The 20,812-nt window shown below is 44.9% G+C and overlaps 1 protein-coding gene across 1 annotated transcript in view; it reads left to right on the top strand.

Annotated features, from left to right (window-relative positions):
- tyro3 (TYRO3 protein tyrosine kinase) overlaps nt 1-20,812 on the top strand; it is a 106,846-nt gene that overhangs the window by 74,984 nt on the left and 11,050 nt on the right. The window contains exons 12-16 of the mRNA XM_073040324.1: nt 2,345-2,440; nt 3,918-3,998; nt 12,597-12,689; nt 16,450-16,571; nt 20,138-20,247. Of these exons, the coding sequence (XP_072896425.1) occupies nt 2,345-2,440; nt 3,918-3,998; nt 12,597-12,689; nt 16,450-16,571; nt 20,138-20,247 (502 nt within the window). The remainder of the gene's footprint in view (nt 1-2,344; nt 2,441-3,917; nt 3,999-12,596; nt 12,690-16,449; nt 16,572-20,137; nt 20,248-20,812) is intronic.

The following is a 20,812-nucleotide window of genomic DNA, read 5'->3' on the forward strand; positions in this document are numbered from 1 at the left end:
TAATCAAGAGCCTATCAACCTCTGCTTTATTTCTTCTACCAAAGCGGAAGACCATACACTTCCAGACACTGTACTTCTTCTGCCACTTCTTCGCCCATTCTCCTCATCTATCCAAGCACTTCTACAGACTCTCTGTTTCCTCAATAGTACCTACCCCTCCACCTATCGCTGTAACATCCACAAACTTGGCCACAAAACCATCATTCTGTCATCCAGATCACTAACATATAACATGAAAAGTAGGGGACTCAACGCCGACCCCTGAGGGACACGGCTAGTCACTAGCAGCCAACCAGAAAATGCCCCCTTTATTCCCACTCTTGGCCTTCTGCCGGTCAGCCAATCTCCTGTCCATGATAGTTTTATTTCTGAAATACCGTGGGCTCATACTTTGTGCAGTACCCTAACCCACCTTATTGACTTGTGGAGCCTTAAACACTTCACTTCCATAGTCTTAAATCACAGTCCTGAGAGTCTTGACACAGTGAACGTGGGTAGAATGTTTTCATGAGCGAGTGAATCTAGAAGCAGTGGTCACTGTTTGGAATCTTTGAATATGTTCCTGAAAAGCAGGGAGAGTGAAGGACCAGGCAATAATGTGGGATTGAGGTTACAATCAGATTAGCAAGCCCTTTTTAAATAGTGGAGCAGGTTCAAGGGGGAGCTTATTTAAAAAAGGATGTGCTGACATTGGAGAGGGTTCAGAGAAGATTCACTAGAATGATTCCAGGAATGAGAGGGTTAATATATGAGGAACGTTTGACCTCTCTTGGACTGTACTCCTTGGAGCTTGGAGCTTAGAAGAATGAAGCATTTTGAATGTTGAAAGGCATGGACAGAGTGGATGTGGCAAAGTTGTTTCCCATGGTGGGGGAGTCTAGTACGAGAGGGCGTGACTTAAGGATTGAAAGGCACCCATTCAGAACAGAGATGCAAAAAAATTTTTTTAGCCAGTGGGTGGTGAATCTATGGAATTTGTTGCCATGGGAGGCAGTGGAGGCTAAGTCATTGGGTGTATTTAAGGCAGAGATTGATAGGTATCTGAGTAGCCAGGGCATCAAAGGTTACGGTGAGAAGGCGGGAGAGTGGGATTAGAGGGGAGATTGGATCAGCTCATGATGAAATGGCAGAGCAGATTCGATGGGCCGAATGGCCGACTTCTGCTCCTTTGCCTTATGGTCTTATGCCAAGTATTTCATGTTACTGAGCGCCCTTGAGATTAATTCCAATATGGAAAATAAAACATAAAACCGAATAACACAGGAAGATGCCCTTCGGCCACCGATGTCTGTGCTGACCCTAATACCAGTTTCAGCTGCTCCCATCTCCCTGCATGTGGTCCATGTCCCTCTTCTCCCTGCTTGTCCATGTTCCTGTCCAAACGTTGCCATAATTTCCACTTCCACCACCACCCCGGCAGCACATTCCAGGCACCCTTCACTCTCTGTGTAAAATATTTACTTCATAAATAACCATTCTGATTGCACCTTGGACCTATAGGTTAGGACTTAATGACACCTAAACCTCCTTGCTCCACAGTTCTTCGTTCCTCACCACTAAAGAATTTTTGATTCACGTTGCTTGGATTTGTCACAGATGAACTCGAGAACCAAAATTAATTTTTTTTCGGAGGCATCAAACTAGCATTTATTTCTCGAGGAAGTGTGCATGTAAATCAGGCCCTAAAGATTATTTTGGTGCCTGGGTGAAAAGAACACGCACAGTGGAGTGGGTGTGTTAAAACACACATATACATGCTTTCTGACTGCAATTTTTATCCATCCTTTGTACCTCTTCCATTTTCTCAGATGTAAATCCAGCCCCTATCTCAAACCTGGTGACGTGATCCACCTCCGCTGCCTGTTCCACACTTTTGCTTCCCTCTGTGTGAAATACAAAAAGCAGAACCCATCTGTTCGCCTTGTTAATCATATTGTTAAAGAGCACAAGCTGGAATAGCCAATAGCTATTGTGTTAAAGCGGTGCGCTGCAGAATTTTAATCTGTCTGAGAGACATTGATCCTGGTGTTGTTGGAGCCAATATGATTGGTCAAGCTGCAGTAAGATCACACAACATTCAAGGCCATAATAACCTATTGACACATAGTGACCAGTTTCATTGAGGTTATTGTAACTTCGATTTATTGAAGAGTCTAACTATAGAATGAAGTGAATTGGATTTTTAAAACTTGTTACTGAGTTAATCAGCTTGTGAAAACTACTCACAGTTCACAAGACAAAAATAATACTTCCTTTCGCACTTTCTCATTCATCCTGGTTAGGTACAATGTTAGGTTGCCTTCTGCAGCCCTGCACCCAGTAATTCTCTCTTGTCTGAATGCAGTTGACACTTTGGAAATTAGTGATGCTTTGAAGCAGAAGCTGGAAGACATCTTCATCCACGAGAAGCACCTTGAACTGGGTCGGACGCTGGGAAGAGGTCAGTCAATCAGCAGGCCTGATAGTCATTTACCCTTCTGAGTGTATGTGGTTGTTCTGGCTTTACTGCTCTCTATTGGTTGGTGAGGGAGGGCCTCTGGCTGATGCTTCCTGTAATTTCTCCTTGACTGACACAGAATAAACAACAGGACAATGTGAAATGGTGTGGACGACTGCTAGTTGGTAAGCCAGATCTGAGACCCACTGTAAAATCATTCAATATGTCACTAGGAATTGCTAGGATGGTGGTACTGAAGTCAGTCTTGACTATACATCCAGTGCCCACAGAAACTAGTTGGTTTAACAAGTAACTGGAAGAAAGTACTAATCACATGAGTTGTCCCTCACTCGCAGTGAAGTATAACGTGAAACCAAAACAGAATATTCTAAACCTGCTCAGCCTGTCAGGAAGCATCTGTGGAAGGAGAAACAGGAGTTATTAAATCAGACTGAACACCCTTCTTTTGAAACGATAAACCAGTTTATCTCTCCACAAAACCCTTCTTTTGAAACAATAAACCAGCTTATCTCTCCACAAAACCCTTCTTTTGAAACGATAAACCAATTTATCTCTCCACAAAACCCTCCTTTTGAAATGATATAAACTGGTTTCCCTCTCCATTGGTGATCCTTGACTGCTGAGTGCTTCCATGTCTTTTTGTTTTTCTTTCAGACTTCCGTCATCTGTTTTTATTTAATCTAAATTGAATATTGTTCAGCTGCCTCCTTTGGTCTTTGCGTGATGCACTGTGCTCGTTAAATCTTTGCTTTACCTTAGTGCAGTTGGCAATGGGAATGAGCGATGCTTTGCTGGTCTTTCTGAGTCAGACAGCTGCGTATGCAGGTCCTACTGCAGAGATTCGTGCAGATAATCTAGCACTGGTGGGATGGCTGTGCAAACAAACAGCACTGGCTAAATTGACTCCTCTTTTGCCGGAGTAATCCTGCCTCACTGCAGCACACCCAGGCAGCTCTCTGCTGTAGGAGATGCTTTTTTTTTAATGACATCCTGTTTGGGCTCTCCTGTAAATAAAATATATACCTCTCATTCATAGTGGCACAGCGATTTCCTCAGCCCTTGCCAATATATAACCCAAGAACCTGAATATAATCTTACTGCTGCTGATGGTCGAAACTGGCTACAAATAATGTGGCCACATTTCACTGGGTGCAGAACGCATTGACTTGGCCTGGAGACACAGGAGGCACTCTAACCCCGGTGAAACTCCGCTGTCCCCTCTCCAGCACTGTGGCAAACTGGAGTGCACACAGTCGCCCAGCTGTGGCCTAACCAAGGTTTGGTACAATTGCAGCATAACTTCCCTGCTCCTTGGGCCTGCAGGTTGTCCATTACAGGTCACTGTACCAACTTCAGTGTGCCTAGACCCCCTGAAGAATCAGCTAAGGCTCCCATCAGTGGGGATATCGATGACACCAATCTCTGCTTTGCCAACAATTGGTTCCATTTTAATTTCCAGGAGAGTTTGGCTCGGTGAAGGAGGCGTATTTGAAGATGGAGGATGGGTCCACTCAAAAGTTGGCCGTGAAAATGCTGAAAAGTGAGTGGGGTGATGGGATCGGGCTTAAGTGGGGGGGGGGGGGGCGTGACCTCTGGGATTCTCCTCACAATGCGATTGCTCGAACTGTATGGATGTAAGTGAGCTCCAACTGAGAGACCTCACCTCACATCACTTTACCTCAAAGGTGAGATAGGAGGAGTCTGCTTTCTCTGTCTCACATCCCGTTTGCCCTGCCAGTAGGATTCTCACCTCCAATTCTCTCTCCCAGGAAACTAAACTCCATTTCTCACTTCCCGTTCCCCCTTTCAACAGGATTCTTGCCTTGGATTCTCTCTCCCAGCAGGATTCTCACCTCTGATTCTATCTCCCAGCAGGATTCTCACCTTGGATTCTCTCTCCCAGCAGGATTCTCACCTCTGATTCTATCTCCCAGCAGGATTCTCACCTTGGATTCTCTCTCCCAGCAGGATTCTCACCTCTGATTCTATCTCCCAGCAGGATTCTCGCCTTGTATTCTCTCTCCCAGCAGGATTCTCACCTCTGATTCTATCTCCCAGCAGGATTCTCACCTTGGATTCTCTCTCCCAGCATGATTCTCACCTCTGATTCTATCTCCCAGCAGGATTCTCACCTCTGATTCTATCTCCCAGAAAGATTCTCCCCTCTCATTCTCACATCCAATTCCCCCTCCCAACAGGATTGTCACCTCTCATTCCCTCCAGCAGGATTCTCACATCCCATTCCCTCTGGCAGAGTTCTCACATCCCATTCCCCACCAGCAGGATTCTCACATCCCATTCCCTCCAGCAGGATTCTCACATCCCATTCCCCACCAGCAGGATTCTCACATCCCATTCCCTCTGGCAGAGTTCTCACATCCCATTCCCCACCAGCAGGATTCTCACATCCCATTCCCCACCAGCAGGATTCTCACATCCCATTCCCCTCCAGCAGGATTCTCACATCCCATTCCCTCTGGCAGAGTTCTCACATCCCATTCCCCTCCAGCAGGATTCTCACATCCCATTCCCTCTGGCAGAGTTCTCACATCCCATTCCCCACCAGCAGGATTCTCACATCCCATTCCCTCTGGCAGAGTTCTCACATCCCATTCCCCTCCAGCAGGATTCTCACATCCCATTCTCTCTCACTGGCCTGTCGAACACTGGCTTACTCTGCTGCTCATTTTGAAGGTTCAACATTTACTGCCCATAGCTGTGGCAGAGAGCAGAAATTTTCTGTCAAATTTCCCCACCATTTCCTCCCTTGCCTCTCAAAGCAGCCCGAAATGTGTCTCCAGCTACACTAACGTTCTTTGTCGTGAAGGCAGCTGGGAAGTATTCGTTTGAGATCTCATCTAAAGCTTCTGGCTCCATGCACTGATTGTCACTTTGATCCCTAATGGGTCTACTCTTTTCCTGGCTACTTTCTTGTCCTTAATGTACTTATAAAACACTTTGGGATTTCCTTTAATCTTTCCCACCGATGCAAATTCACACTGCCTTTGCTATTTCCTTTTAAACCCCCCCCCCCCTTCACTTTGCATCCTCCTGTACAGCCCCTCCTGTTCTCAGATCCCTAGTATTGTCCTATGCAAACTTCTCTTACCTTTAACTAGACATGAATATTCCTTCACATTGTTGGCCTTTCCTTTTGTCTTTAAGGTCTTGAACTTTCAGTATTTTGTTTTTGAATGCTTCTCACCGATAGCTTATAGACTTGCCTAAAAGTAACTGCCCCAATTCACCTGTGCTAGCTGCTGTATCATCCCATTAAATTTGGTTTTTCCCCAATTTTGTTCTGGGCCATCCTTGTCTTTCTCCATAATGGCCTTGAAACTTTGAGTTATGGTCACTATCTCCAAAATGTCTCCCACTGATATTCTCACTGATAATGTCCAGTACTCCTGCATATCAGCTCAGGAAACTCTATTGCCCACTTCAAGTCTTTCATACTCAGATAATCCCTGTTGATATGGGGAAGCTGAAATCCCCTGCTATAATTACCCTATTACTTTTACGTCATTCTGTGATTTGCCTACATATCTTTCTTTTTACTGTCAGGATGCCTGTGGTATTTCCCCAGCAAAGTGATTGCCTACCAAGCTCCACCAATATGTAATCCTTAGATATCTTGCAGTAATGGAGTCTTTAATGTTGCAATGCCACCTCCTCATTTACATCCCCTCCCCTCCCCTCTGCGAAGCCTGAAAGCTCCATCCCCTGTAATATTGAGTTAATAGTCATGACCAAATTTCAAACATCAGTCAATGATAGAAACAACATTATAGTCCCACGTGCTAATCTATGCTAATCTCAGATCCTCGGCCTTATTTGTCAGACTCCTTGTTGTAAAATAGGTGCAGTCCAGCCTTGCGTTCCTGTGGTATTCTTATCATCTAGGTACCCACTGGATTGAGTTAGTTTTACATCTAATTTTGCCTGTGTTCTAACTCTGTGTCCCTTTTCCTTTCAAATTAGCTTAAACCTTCCCCAAACCCCAGCAAAACCCTCCTCCTGAACAAACAAGTTGGATCCTTTGTGGTTCGCGTGAAGGACCTGTTGTGATTACAGCCTTTGAGATTATTCTTTTTTAATCTGCGATCTAGTTATCAGTGTCATCCTTTCAGAGGGCCTGTCCTGGGCCCAGCACCTAAGTGCAATTACGAAGAAAACAAGGCAGTGCCTCGACTTCCTTAGGACTTTGCAAATATTCAGCATGACATCTAAAACTTCTATATATGCCAAAATTTTATAAATGTGTGGTTGAGAATGTTGTGTTTTGTAACTCCAAAGCATTAAAACTAATTAAAAGGAAAGCAAGAGAGCTGGAAATGCAAATCCAACTTCAGTTTTTACTTTAATCGAAGCATTAATGTATGACGTGGTAGCATGATGACGTGCAATTCATTTATTTTTACACAGAAACGATAATGAATTATTTGAACGAACAAGAATACTTAATCAAACTATATGTTTGCAAGATTACTCAAATATTTGGAAGTATTAAACACACAACACTCCTCCCTGCTTTGCTATAAACTCCAACTCAATACAGAATGCATCTCAACAGCACACTATGTAATACAATTACTATACAGACATCCACAGCATAGTGAATTTTAAATTGTCCCATTCAGACCTAAAGATTTAATTGCTGTGGAGGATTTCTTATTCTTTCCTGACAAGGAAAGGTCACTCTGCTTGGCAGGAGAGTCTTGGGACTGTGAAACAATCTCAGGCACTGGTGCCTTCTCCATGGTGGTTGTAGGAGTTGACTCAGACTGCAGGAAGTGGTTCTGAGAGCTCTGGACACCTTTCTTCTCCTTCCTTTTTCTTCTAGTTGATCATCTTGATCTTGAGAAGGTGCATTTAGTTCACTGGAACATTCTCTTACTCATCCTTCTATTGCTCCCTTTACGATCTGATCTCTCCTCTTGGTTTTCTCATGCACAACATCATCTGACGAATCCTCTGATTTCATATCCCCATTGACTCCTTTCTTTTTGGCCCTCCATTCATCCAGCTGGACTTTGGTCTTTGCATCTACTTTTACAAGCAGCTTTTTGTCTCCCTCTTGAACTTCATGCAATAACCTTAAAGCACACAGAGTAGATTCTGGTTCTTTATACTCACAAAGGCCGAATGCTTGCAACTTTCCTGAAGCTCCTTGAACTGTTCCGACTGAAAACCAAGCCACATTTTGCAAGTAACTGCCTAATTAACACATCAAAAGCTTTCTCAGATATGTTGCCTGCAAAACTTTTGTAGTTGGACCACTGCTTTTGTTGCTTTCCCGCTTTCTCTGAGTAGCATAATCCTTCCTTGCCAACCAGAGGCACAGAGGTTGGCACCAACACCTGTTTGTCCTCTGTTGGGTGGGTGGTTTATGCATACAACATGGAGACAATTGTGGCATCTCTCAGCACCTTTCTTCATTCGCTTTCAGATGGCTTCATTGCAGGGGATGTGGCATGCAATTGGTGAATGGATCTCCTAGTCACTTGTTTGTTGTCTTAGCCAATCACCAGCCACAATGCTGGTCCTTCTGTTTTTGCCACATACGAGCCCAAAGTGGCTTGTTGATTGTTGTGTTTCACTGTTATGAATGTCATTCCCTCAGGAGTTAGGTTTTCTCCAGTTTAAATCCTTAGTTGGATATCCGCAGGCTTCAGTTCAGTATCTTTGAAATGACTGAAGCAGCCAAGCCAGTGTCCAATTCCATTTTAATCAATTCGCCATTCCCTACTGATACAAGCCATATTGCTTGTCTATTGTCAGTTTCCACATTGTAAATCTTGAAGCTACCCAACCCTGTGTCACTCTCATCACTATTAGAGTTTTCATCAACAGCATGCAGATAACTGCAACCTGATTTTCTAGATTTTTCTCTTCCCTGTGCAGACCATTTATTTTTGTCTGCCTGACATGCTCTTTGTATGTATCCTAGTTTGTTTCATTTTCAGCAAGTTTAACCTTTAAGCCTGCATTGGTCTGGTGTATATGAGCCTCAGCTACAACAGTAACACAATTTGTTTAGTCAGGTAAGCCTCCATCTAGATGTATGAATTTTGTTCACGCTCACTTTCCTTTCTGACTGCAACTCAATTGCATCTCTGTCCGCTGTTTTTGAATGCTTTCTTGTAAGATTCCACAAACTAAATGATCCCTCAGGGCATCATTAAGCCCATCACTGAGCTGACAATGCTCAGACAACAATTCATCCATCTATACTGAAATGGACTCCCTTTCTTTTTGATTCACTTATGAAACCTAAAGCATTCTGCAATCAGTAATAGTTTTGATTCTAAATGTTCCTGCATTACTTGCACAATATCAGCAAAGCTCATTTTGGCTGGTTTGGTTGGTTGGAGCTGTCAAATTCCTAAGCAAATTATATGCATTTAAACCCAATGCACTCAGCAAAATTGGTACTTGGTTCTCATTGGCTATTTCATTTGCTTTAAAACACTCCACAATCCGTTCAGTATTAAAATCCAGTTATCTGTTGTGGAATCAAACACATCAATCTCTCGCTGCACTTCAACAGGTTGAGAGCCGTCTTGGATTCGCTTTTAAAATACCTTGTTACCGCTGTTGTGTTCTGTAACTCCAAAACATTAAGCTAATCAAATAGAAAACAAGAGTGCTGGGAAAGCAAATCTAACTTTAGTTTTTACTTTAATGGAGGTGTGGTAGCGTTGTGACATATGCAATACACTTACTTTTACACATAATCATAGAATATAGAGCATAGAAACCGACAGCACATTCCAGGCTCTTTGGCCCACATTGTTGTGCCGACCATATAACCTACTCTAGAAACTGTCTAGAATTCCCCTACTGCCAAGCCCTCTATTTTTCTAAGCTCCATGTACCTATCAAAGAGTCTCTTAAAAGACCCTATCGTATCCGCCTCCACCACCGTCACCAGCAGTGCATTCCACGCACCCACCACTCTCCATGTGAAAAACTTATCCCAGACATCCCTCTGTACCTGCTTCCAGTCACCTTAAAACTGTGCCCTCTCGTGTTAGCCATTTCAGCCCTGGGTAAAAGCCTCTGACTATCCACATGATCAATGCCTCTCATCTTATTAAACACCTCTATCGGGTCACCTCTCATCTTCCATCGCTCCAAGGAGAAAAGGCCGAGTTCACTCAACCTATTTTTATAAGGCACACTCTCCAATCCAGGCAACATCTTTGTAAATCTCCTCTGCACCCTGTCAATAGTATCCACATCCTTCCTCTAGTGAGGTGACCAGAACTGAGCACAGTACTCCAGGTGGGGTCTGACCAAGGTCCTATATAGCTGCAACATTACCTCACGGCACTTGAACTCAATCCTACGGTTGATGAAGGCCAATATACCATACGCCTTCTTAACACTGTCAACCTGCGCAGCAGCTTTGAGTGTCCTATGGACACGAACCCCAAGATCTCTCTGATCCTCCACACTGCCAAGAGTCTTACTAATAATACTATATTCTGCCACTTCTCAGCCCAGTTTTGCATCCTATCGATGTCCCGCTATAACCTTTGACCCACCAGACTCTCCACAACACCCTCGATCTTTGTGTTATCAGCAAACTTACTAACTCACCCTTCTACTTCCTCATCCAGGTCATCTATAAAAATCACAAAGGGCTGGGGTCCTAGGACAGATCTCTGTGGAACACCACTAGTCCATAATGAATCATTTAAACAAACAAGAATGCTTAATCAAACAATATGTTTACAATATTACTCAAATATTAAACAGACAACAGAGAGTATATTGACTGGTTGCATCACAGCCTGGTATGGAAGCACCTATGCCATTGACTGGAAAACACTACAAGAAGTAGTGGGTGTGGCCCAGTCCATCATGAGTAAAGCCCCACCTCCCTCTCCCCCACATCTACATGTAGCTTTGTTGCAGGAAAGCAGAGACCCCCAACACCCAGGCCATGCTCTTTGTCGCTGCTGCCATCAGGAAGAAGGTACAGGAGCCTCAGGACTCACACCACCAGGTTCAGGAACAGTTACTGCCCGTCAACCATCAGGCTCTTGAACCAAAGTGGATGACTTCACTTGCTCCATCACTGAACTGTTCTCACAAACTATGGACTCACTTTCGAGGACTCTTCATTTCTTGTTCTTTATATTCATTGTTTATTTATTATTATCATTGTTTCTTTTCTTTCTTCTTGTATTCGCACAATTTGCTGTCTTTTGCACACTGGTTGATTGATTTTATTGATTCTCATTGATTTTATTATGATTATTGGATTTATTGTCATCAGGAAGAAGGTACAGGAGCCCACAAGAAAATGAGTATCAGGGTTTAAAATGATGACATATATGTACTTTGATAATAAATTTCTTTTGAACTTTAGCTCCCTAAATTCAAATGACAGCACCTCGTCCCTCATTTCACTGAATACGAGCCACCCCTCCGGGTGTTTGCGTCACCCCACTGAGAATGTCCTGACCTCCAGTGAGGCAACCCACCACCCGCGACTCATATTGACGGCTAGTGAAGCATCTGTTCAGTCAGCCCACTACCGAGTTGCTTATCACTATTGACTTGTGCTCCCTTTTGCTACACCCCTGAGACACTCACTGTATCATGATCTTGACTTTGGCTCCACACCTCAGAAGAACGTTGACCCGCACCATGTTCAAATCAAGTCAAGTTTATTGTCATGTGCACATGTACACTGAAGTACAAAGACAATGGAAAAACTCGCTTTAAGCAACATGCAGATACAGACAGCAGGACAAAGTTGTACATAAATTACGCAGGACAGTGACACAAAAATTGTAAAATAAAACATTAGTGCAAAAAATGCACAATCAAGAGACAAGTCTAGGGTAGTGCAAAAGCTGCTCCATAGTGCTCTGAAGTTTCCAAAATGGGAAATCAGCTCTAGACTGAGATGTCCTCTAAGACCTCCCTGACTACTTCCCTCCCCCTCTCTCTTACCCTCCCTGGTGGTCACTAATTCCTCCACTGACTGCATTTCCTTCAGCTGTGTGATTCAGATCGTGCAGGTTGGTTTGAAAAATGAGTGGTTGAAAGGAAGTAGCTGTCCTTGGTGTGGAAAATCAGTTTTCTGTTCCTCCTGCCTAATGGTAGATCTCAGAAGATGGCATAGTCTGGATGGTTGGGATTGTTGACGATGGATATTGATGAAAAGATGACATGGTCTGGATGGTTGGGATTTTTGATGATAGATATTGATGAGAAGATGGCATAGTCTGGATGGTTGGGATTGTTGACGATGGATATTGATGAGAAGATGGCATGGTCTGGATGGTTGGGATTTTTGATGATGGATATTGATGAGAAGATGACATGGTCTGGATGGTTGGGATTTTTGACAATGGATATTGATGAGAAGATGGCATGGTCTGGATGGTTGGGATTTTTGACGATGGATATTGATGAGAAGATGGCATGGTCTGGATGGTTGGGATTTTTGACGATGGATATTGATGAGAAGATGGCATGGTCTGGATGGTTGGGATTTTTGATGATGGATATTGATGAGAAGATGGCATGGTCTGGATGGTTGGGATTTTTGATAATGAATATTTCCTCAAGGCAACATCTTATATAGGTTCTACTGACGTTGGGGAGTACTGTAATCGTGCCATGATGTATCAGACTGAGTCCACTATCCTCTGTGGCTTCCTTTGTTCCTGCATGTTCCGATTGCCATACAAAGCTATGATGCAACCAGCCAGAGTATTTCCAGCAGCAAATCTGTAGAAGTTTCTAGAGCGTTTGTTAGACATGCCAAGCCTCCTGAATTTCCCAAGAAAATAAAGACGCTTATGTACCATCCTTGTGATTGCATCTATGTGCTATGCAAAGTACAAGTCATCTGCTATGTGAACCAAAGGAACTAAAAGCCCTGGCCCTATCCACTGCCAATTCCTCAGTGTAGACTGGTGCATATCCACTCTCCTTCTCTCAATTAAGTCAACAATCACCTCTTTAGTTTTACTGACAACAAGGATATGGAAGGATGGTAAACCAAGGTGGCAGAGGACTTTGAATGGGAGCCAACCATAACCTAGTTGAAGGGTGGAGCAGACTGGAAAAGATGGATGATTCATATCTGTTCCTTTCTCCCTCTCCCATGCAGCTGAAATCTGTGCACCCGGAGACAATGAGGAATTCTTGCGAGAGGCAGCCTGCATGAAGGAATTCGACCACCCAAACATCATTAAGATTATTGGTGAGTGAGCCAGGGGTGAGGGTGTAGTGGGAAAATGGTAAAGGTGGGCAGATGGGAAACAGTGCCATCTGGTACCCTCGGTGCTGAACCCACTTAAAGGGGCACACTGTACCACCGAGTCTGGGTGGACAGGGCTATGTCACATGACATTCCGCACCCAATCATGTTGCTCTCACTTCCCCCTCAGTGATTGTCTGAGGGGATTACCTCCTGATGTCCACACTGGGTTGAAGTGAGTCATTCAAACAATGCCTATCAAAAGAGCTTCTCCATTCTACAAAACCAAGTGATCAAACAAAGTCTTTTCTCCTGGGTGTGCTCACAGCAGGGGGCCTATCCCTGGAGCACTCCAAGTCAATCTGGGAGAGTTACCATGGGCGGAGGAATCCAAGGGCTTTATACCACCTTGGGCTGGATTTCAGCGCTCAGCAGTCCCCTAGTGAGCAGATACCCCAGGTGACATGAAAAATGGATTTTGGACAACATTCGGTGGCCACTTTATTAGGTACGCCTGTACATCTGCTCATTAATGCAAATGTCTAATCAGCCAATAAAGTGGCAGCAGCACAATGCATAAAAACACATAGACATAGTCTAGTGTTTTAGTTATTGTTCAGACCAAACATCATAATGGGGAGGAAATGTGATCGAAGTGACTTTAACTATGGAATGATTGTTGGTGCCAGCCAGGGTGGTTTGCGTATCTCAGAATCTGCTGATCTCCTGGGATTTTCATGCACAGCAGTCTCTAAAGTTTACAGAGAATGGTGCAAAAAACAAAACAAAAGTCCTGTGAGTGGGAATTCTGTGGGCAAGAACACCTCGTTAATGAGAGGTCAGAAGAGAGTGGCCCAGTTGGTTCAAGCTGACAGGAAGGTGACGGTAACTCAAATAACCATGTGTTACAACAGTGGTGTGCAGAAGAGCACCTCTGAACGTACACATGTCGAACCTTGAAGTGAGCGGGCTACAGCATCAGAAGACCACAAGCAAACTGTTATGTTTTGTAACTCCAGAAATGAATTGGAACACGCGAGGCTGAGAAATCATGTCCACTTCACTTTAGTGAGGCACTCACTTATGACACAGTGGAGTAGTGACGTATGCCATTCACGTACTTCATACATATAACCCATAATGCCAAGAAAGAATGCTTAATGAAATAATATATTTACACTATCACTGCAATATTAAATACACTACACATACACTCAGTGGGCACCTTATTGGGTAGAGGAGTTAGATTGTGTTATTTCTTTTGGATATTTAGATTAAAAATCTGTCCTAGCTTGTGTATTTTAGGTGATTACAGCTCTACTCTGCCTGCATGTAGTTTGTTCAAACTAGGTGGAGATATGGAGTTGTACAGCGTGGGTAAAGGCCATTCGGCCCACTGAGCCTATGCTGAACATTAAGCACCCGACTGTACGAATCCCAGTTTATTCTCCACACATTCTCATCGACTCTCCCACATTCTCCCGCTCACCTTCTCACAAGGGAAAATTAACTGAGGGTGATTAACCTGCCAACCCACATAACTATGGTGTGTGGGTGGAAATCCGAGTACCAGAATCTCCCACTCGCCTTCTCACAAGGGAAAATTAACGAGGGGTAATTCATCTCCCAACCCGCGTATCTTTGGTGTGTGGGTGGAAACCGAAGCCAGCAGGGTCACCGGGAGAACATGCGGATTCCACACAGGCAGCACACTGCGAGGGTAGGCCCAGGTTCAGGTGCTGCCTGCACCACACTGCGAGGGTAGGACGCCATGGGCAGGCCCTGCAAGTGGTAGCCCCTGGCAATTGTGGCTCGTGGTGGGGGGGGGGGGGGGAGAACATCTGAGTTAGAAATAGTGAGTGCAGGCCTCGTCCTGCAGCAGAAAATTCTACACCAGTGCTTCCAGCCCCAATCAGAGAAGAGCAGTGATATCTTCTTCCTGTTGTCCCTTACCAAAGTCTGTCTTTCAAAAGCCCCGTACTGGCTGCGATCTGAAAGAGGATTTGAGGGTTTTTTTTTTTTACGGAGAGAGTGTTTGACAGCTGGAAAGCGCTGCCAGAGGAGGTGGTGGAATTGGAGACAAACATTTGGAGCAAGGCTTAAAAGAATATGGTCCTAATGGAGGCAAACGGATACTGCAGATGGACAAAATGCTGGCCTGGGTGTGTCTGGCTACAGGGGCTTTTTCAATGCTGTATGACTTTCAGGCTATAAGACTGTAGGAAGCACGTGGAGGTAATTTGGTGCCGAGCATTCCCACCCATAGGGATAGAGCATTGTACACTCGTTAAAAATAGCTTCAGAAATCAAAGGCATAAAGACTCAAAGACTTTAAAGTAGACAACTGTCAATCAAATAGAGGGACACGTGCACCATTGATTTAAAAGTTAAGATTTTAAAAATAGAAGTGCTTAAGTGTGGCACAGTGGTGCATTCAGTAGAGAACCCGTCTCACATCTCCAGAGGCCCAGTTCAATCCTGACCTCTGTGTGGAGTTTGCACGTTCTTCCTGTGACCCCCCCCCCCCCCCCCACCCATGTCCTGGTTTCCTCTCACATTTCAAAAATGTTGCTAGGCCGGCCGGCCACTGTCAGCGGTTTCTGGCGTGCGGGGGGTTGGTAGAAGCTGGGGAGGAGTTGATGGGAGTCTGGAGAGAGTGAAGTGTAATGAGAGTTGATGGGAGTCTGGAGAGAGTGAAGTGTAATGGGAGTTGATGGGAGTCTGGAGAGAGTGAAGTGTAATGGGAGTTGATGGGAGTCTGGAGAGAGTGAAGTGTAATGGGAGTTGATGGGAGTCTGTAGAGAGTGAAGTGTAATGGGAGTTAATGGGAGTCTGGAGAGAGTGAAGTGTAATGGGAGTTGATGGGAGTCTGGAGAGAGTGAAGTGTAATGGGAGTTGATGGGAGTCTGGAGAGAGTGAAGTGTAATGGGAGTTGATGGGAGTCTGTAGAGAGTGAAGTGTAATGGGAGTTGATGGGAGTCTGGAGAGAGTGAAGTGTAATGGGAGTTGATGGGAGTCTGGAGAGAGTGAAGTGTAATGAGAGTTGATGGGAGTCTGGAGAGAGTGAAGTGTAATGGGAGTTGATGGGAGTCTGGAGAGAGTGAAGTGTAATGGGAGTTGATGGGAGTCTGGAGAGAGTGAAGTGTAATGGGAGTTGATGGGAGTCTGGAGAGAGTGAAGTGTAATGGGAGTTGATGGGAGTCTGGAGAGAGTGAAGTGTAATGGGAGTTGATGGGAGTCTGTAGAGAGTGAAGTGTAATGGGAGTTGATGGGAGTCTGGAGAGAGTGAAGTGTAATTGATGTGAATGGGTGGTTGAAGGGAAATGGGGAGTCGGTGTAGTAAAGGGCCCGTTCCCATGTGAAATGTCTCTGTCACTCTGTGACTGTGATTTTACCACAAAAAAAGAAAACTTAAAACAACGAGGATAAATCAAACGTGTCAGCTGCCTGTGAGGCCCTGCACTTGCCCTTTGTTGCTCTCCTTGCGTGTGTTCACCCCAGCACTTCTCCACACGGGAGCCGCTGGGGAATTGTTGGCAGGTGCTGTGCTTGTGCAGAATTCCTGATTCTCCTGATGTAAGCATTTCTCAGGAAAGGTCAAGGCCACTCTTTCATATGGTCCCATCTGGGTGTTTGTAAAACCAAGGAGTGCCCTACTCAATCCAGACACATTGGGAGGTGTGTAGTCAACACCTTTGTGGCCTGCCTGAAGTCAAGTTATCATTCCTTATTTTTCCTCCTTCTGCATCTCTGTGCTTCCTAGGAGTGAGTCTCCAGAGTCGACCTCACCGGAGACTTCCTGTTCCCATGGTCCTGCTGCCATTCATGAAGCACGGAGACCTTCACACCTACCTTGTCCTGTCCAGGCTGGGAGACCAACCCGTTGTAAGTCAGCTTTGTTCGTTTAAAGGCCGGCCCTCTTCTCTCTTGTCCTGGGGTATAGCTTAGTGTTAAAGGTGATTTGACCTGCTTGTTAAATAGCCCCGTGTACTGTAGGTTGTGATGCTGCACACTTTAGGGAGAGATTCTGGCCCATGACCTGTTGGGGAATCTCATCTGGAATTCCAGAGTGCTCCCCTCCCCGGTGAAGAAACATGGCGGAACGGTTGCAGGCTGAAGTGTGAGTCCTGCCCTGAAGTGTAGCTGGTCTGGTCTGTCACGCTAGACGACAATCTGTGTCTACAAAACCAAGAATCAACACTCTAGTTGAGAAAAGAAAACGAGCTGAGGAGTTGTAGTCATTTTCCCTGTTTGATTAAAAGTAATTACATTCCACACAAACAACCTGCTCACTTGCTGTTGTAACCCACATTCTGTGGGTGAGTCCTTTCTATAGACTGAGTTCATCCTGCCGTGACCACGCTGCATATGATGTCACCCAGCTATCACTCATAAAACAAACCTGCTGAACATTGTTCTCCTGAAATTTGTGTGGGCAATATTGGTTGAAATGTTAAATGGGCTCATATTGAAACTAGCAGTCTACAGAAGAGAAAGCTGGCTGAAACAGATGGTTAGATGCCTGATTCTGTTGCTTTCAAAGATTACTTTTCACTCCATGAGCCTTCCAACTGCACAATTAGACTGAGTAACATACGGAAGTCAGTATGTGGCACCGAGTGCTGTTACAATCCAGCTGCAAATGATAAATCCAGATTAAATGAAACTCTGGTTCCTGATATTCTGACCATCACATTACTCAGGAACATCCTAATAAGTTCTCCCTCTCTCTCCTCCCTCTCTCTCCTCCCTCTCTCTCCTCCCTCTCTCTCCTCCCTCTCCCTCCCCTCTTCCCCTCTCCTCTTCCCCTCTCCTCTTCCCCTCCCCTCTTCCCCTCCCCTCTTCCCCTCCCCTCTTCCCCTCCCCTTCCCCCTCCCTTTCCCTCTCCTCTCTTCCCCTCACCTTTCACCCTCCCCCTCCCCACGATCTTCTCTCAACTCCTCTCTCTCTCCTTCTCTCTTCCCCATCTCTCCCCCACCCCCCTCTCCCCTACCCACCCCTCCCCCTGCCCCCTCTCTCTACCCCCCTCCTCCCCTTTCTCCCTCTCTCTCCCCCCCTCTCTTTGGAACATTTTTCCCACCTCTCTCTATTAGGCAATTTCTCTACCTTTCCCCTTGCATCCCGATCCTCTGCCATCCCAACTGGAGCGTGTTTCATTCTTTCTTTCTCCTGCCTATGTCCTGGTGTGCTGGTTTTTATATCCTAGGCATTAGGCCCCTGTTCACCACAGTCCCTCTGCAGCCGTCCACATGTTGAACCATTCCTTGTTCGTTTTCAACCGTTCCCCATTTGTCGGCAACTAACCCGCACAAATTCAAAGTTCTCTTGCTGGTATTTAACTTACAGTCCTCTTCCTTTAACAGTACCATTTCAAGCCATCTTTCTGCACCCCGCCCCCTTGGACAGCTTCCTCCACAGACTTTGCAGGTTCCATTCTCTGCAATTGACTCGTCAGCGTCCTCTTTTCCTTTTGAGGCTCGCAGTCTGAGTACAGGGTTACCGTCTGGCGTGTCGACAATTCCCTTCCTCCCACAGATGCTGCTCCACCCGCTGAGCTCTTCCAGCAGACTGTTGCTCCAGCTTCCGGCATCTGCAGCCTCGCGTGTCTCCTCTTTTCCATTAGACAATAGACAGTAGGTGCAGGAGTAGGCCATTTGGCCCTTCTAGCCAGCACCGCCATTCACTGTGATCATGGCTGATCATACACAATCAGTACCCTGTTCTTGCCCTCTCCCCATATCCCTTGACCCCGCTATCTATAAGAGCTCTATCTAACTCTCTCTTGAATGCATCCAGAGACTTGGCCTCCACTGCCTTCTGGGGCAGAGCATTCCACATATCCACCACTCTCTGGGTGAAAAAGTTTTTCCGCATCTCTGTTCTAAATGGCCTACCCCTTATTCTTAAACTGTGGCCTCTAGTTCTGGACTCACCCATCAGCAGTAACATGCTTCCTGTCTCCAGTGTGTCCAATCCTTTAATAATCTTATATGTTTCAATCAGATCCCCTCTCATCCTTCTAAATTCCAGTGTATACAAGCCCAGTCGCTCCAATCTTTCAACATATGACAGTCCCGCCATTCCGGGAATTAACCTTGTGAACCTACGCTGCACTCCCTCATTAGCAAGAATGTCCTTCCTCAAATTTGGAGACCAAAACTGCACACAATACTCCAGGTGGGGTCTCACCAGGGCCCTGTACAGCTGCAGAAGGACCTCTTTACTCCTATACTCAATTCCTCTTGTTATAAAGGCCAGCATGCCATTAGCTTTCTTCACTACCTGCTGTACCTGCATGCTTGCTTTCATTGCCTGATGTACAAGAACACCTAGATCTCGTTGTACTTCCCCTTTTCCTAACTTGACTCCATTTAGATAGTAATCTGCCTTCCTGTTCTTGCCACCAAAGTGGATAACCTCACAGTTATCCACATTAAACTGCATCTGCCATACATTTGCCCACTCACCCAACCTGTCCAAGTCACCCTGCATTCTCATAACATCCTCCTGACATTTCACACTGCCACCCAGCTTTGTGTCATCGGCAAATTTGCTAATGTTACTTTTAATCCCTTCATCTAAATCATGAATGTATATTGTAAACAGCTGCGGTCCCAGCACTGAACCTTGCGGTACCCCACTGGTCACAGCCTGCCATTCCGAAAGGGACCCGTTAATCGCTACACTTTGTTTCCTGTCAGCCAGCCAATTTTCAATCCATGTCAGTACTCTGCCCCCAATACCATGTGCCCTAATTTTGCCCACTAATCTCCTATGTGGAACTTTATCAAAAGCTTTCTGGAAGTCCAGGTACACTACATCCACTGGCTGTCCCTTGTCCATTTTCATAGTTACATCCTCAAAAAACTCCAGAAGATTAGTCAAGCATGATTTTCCCTTCATAAATCCATGCTGACTCAGACTGATCCTTCTACTGCTATCCAAATGTGTTGTAATTTCCTCTTTTAGCACTCCAATTAAAACAAAACACAAAAAAAGATCAGTAAAACTGCAGGTGCTAGAATTAAAATGTTTTGTCTTTGCTTATCCTTGTTACCCAGTGAGTGTTCAGACTTCTTTTTCTCCAATTACCTCTATTGGAAGTTCAGCACTATTTCTTCTCTGTCATGGCCACGTTGGACAACATAACTTCGTCCTCTCTCCCTCAGTCTTGTGCAGGTTTTTATTAATTCTGTTGTTTATTTTGCACACTTGTAGGCAATAGAGAAATCTGTTAATTTAAGTTTGTCCTCGTCCTGTACTGCCTTTCTGCTGTAAAAAAGTTAATGTTCATGACCCTGTGTATGCACAATGAGTTTGAACTTGGAGGCCCATCCCTTACCCCAAAGTATGTCATTGTCCTTTCCCTACCTCCCTCTTGTCCCATATTCACTAGATGAGGTCAGTGTCTCTATTTGCCAGTTGACCATGTCTCCTTTGTCCTCTTCCAGGAGATTCCTTTTCAAAAGCTGTTGAATTTTATGATTGACATTGCCAAGGGAATGGAATACCTGAGCAGCAAGAACTTCATCCACAGGGATCTGGCTGCTCGCAACTGCATGTGAGTGGGATGGGGTGGACTCGCTGATGGTTTCGAGGCCAAGATTGAGTACGGAGACACTATTTTCCCAATTCACTGCAATAATTTCAGTCTGGCTGCTATAGAGAGAAGTAGCCTGAAGTGTATCTTGTGGGAGGAGGGGAGTTTAATGGAGATAACGTGCCTGGACAGTGGGAGACGCAGCAGTGAAGCGCCTGTAGGTGGAAGTGTGGAGGGTGGGGGGAAAGCTCTCTGATGCATTCATACTGTGTAGAGGTGAGATATAGGTAAGTATTTAACTGCCTATTGTATATTATTGCTTAGTAATTTACTGGTTGGTGAAAATTATTTGATTAGCACTGTGGTTTTTGTGGCTAATGATATTGTTTTGATATTAGCTTAATAGTTACAATCTCCAAAGTCAAAATGATCTTAGTTACTCAATGTATCAAAGTAAATTTATTATCAAAGCGCATTATTGTAGTCACATATAACCTTGAGATTCATTTTCTTGTGGGCATATTCAGTAAATCCAGCAACCATAATAGAATCAACGAAAGACCGCACCGACAGGACGGAGAAACAA

Source organism: Hemitrygon akajei, chromosome 3, assembly GCF_048418815.1.
Source record: "Hemitrygon akajei chromosome 3, sHemAka1.3, whole genome shotgun sequence".
Lineage (NCBI taxonomy): Eukaryota > Metazoa > Chordata > Chondrichthyes > Myliobatiformes > Dasyatidae > Hemitrygon > Hemitrygon akajei.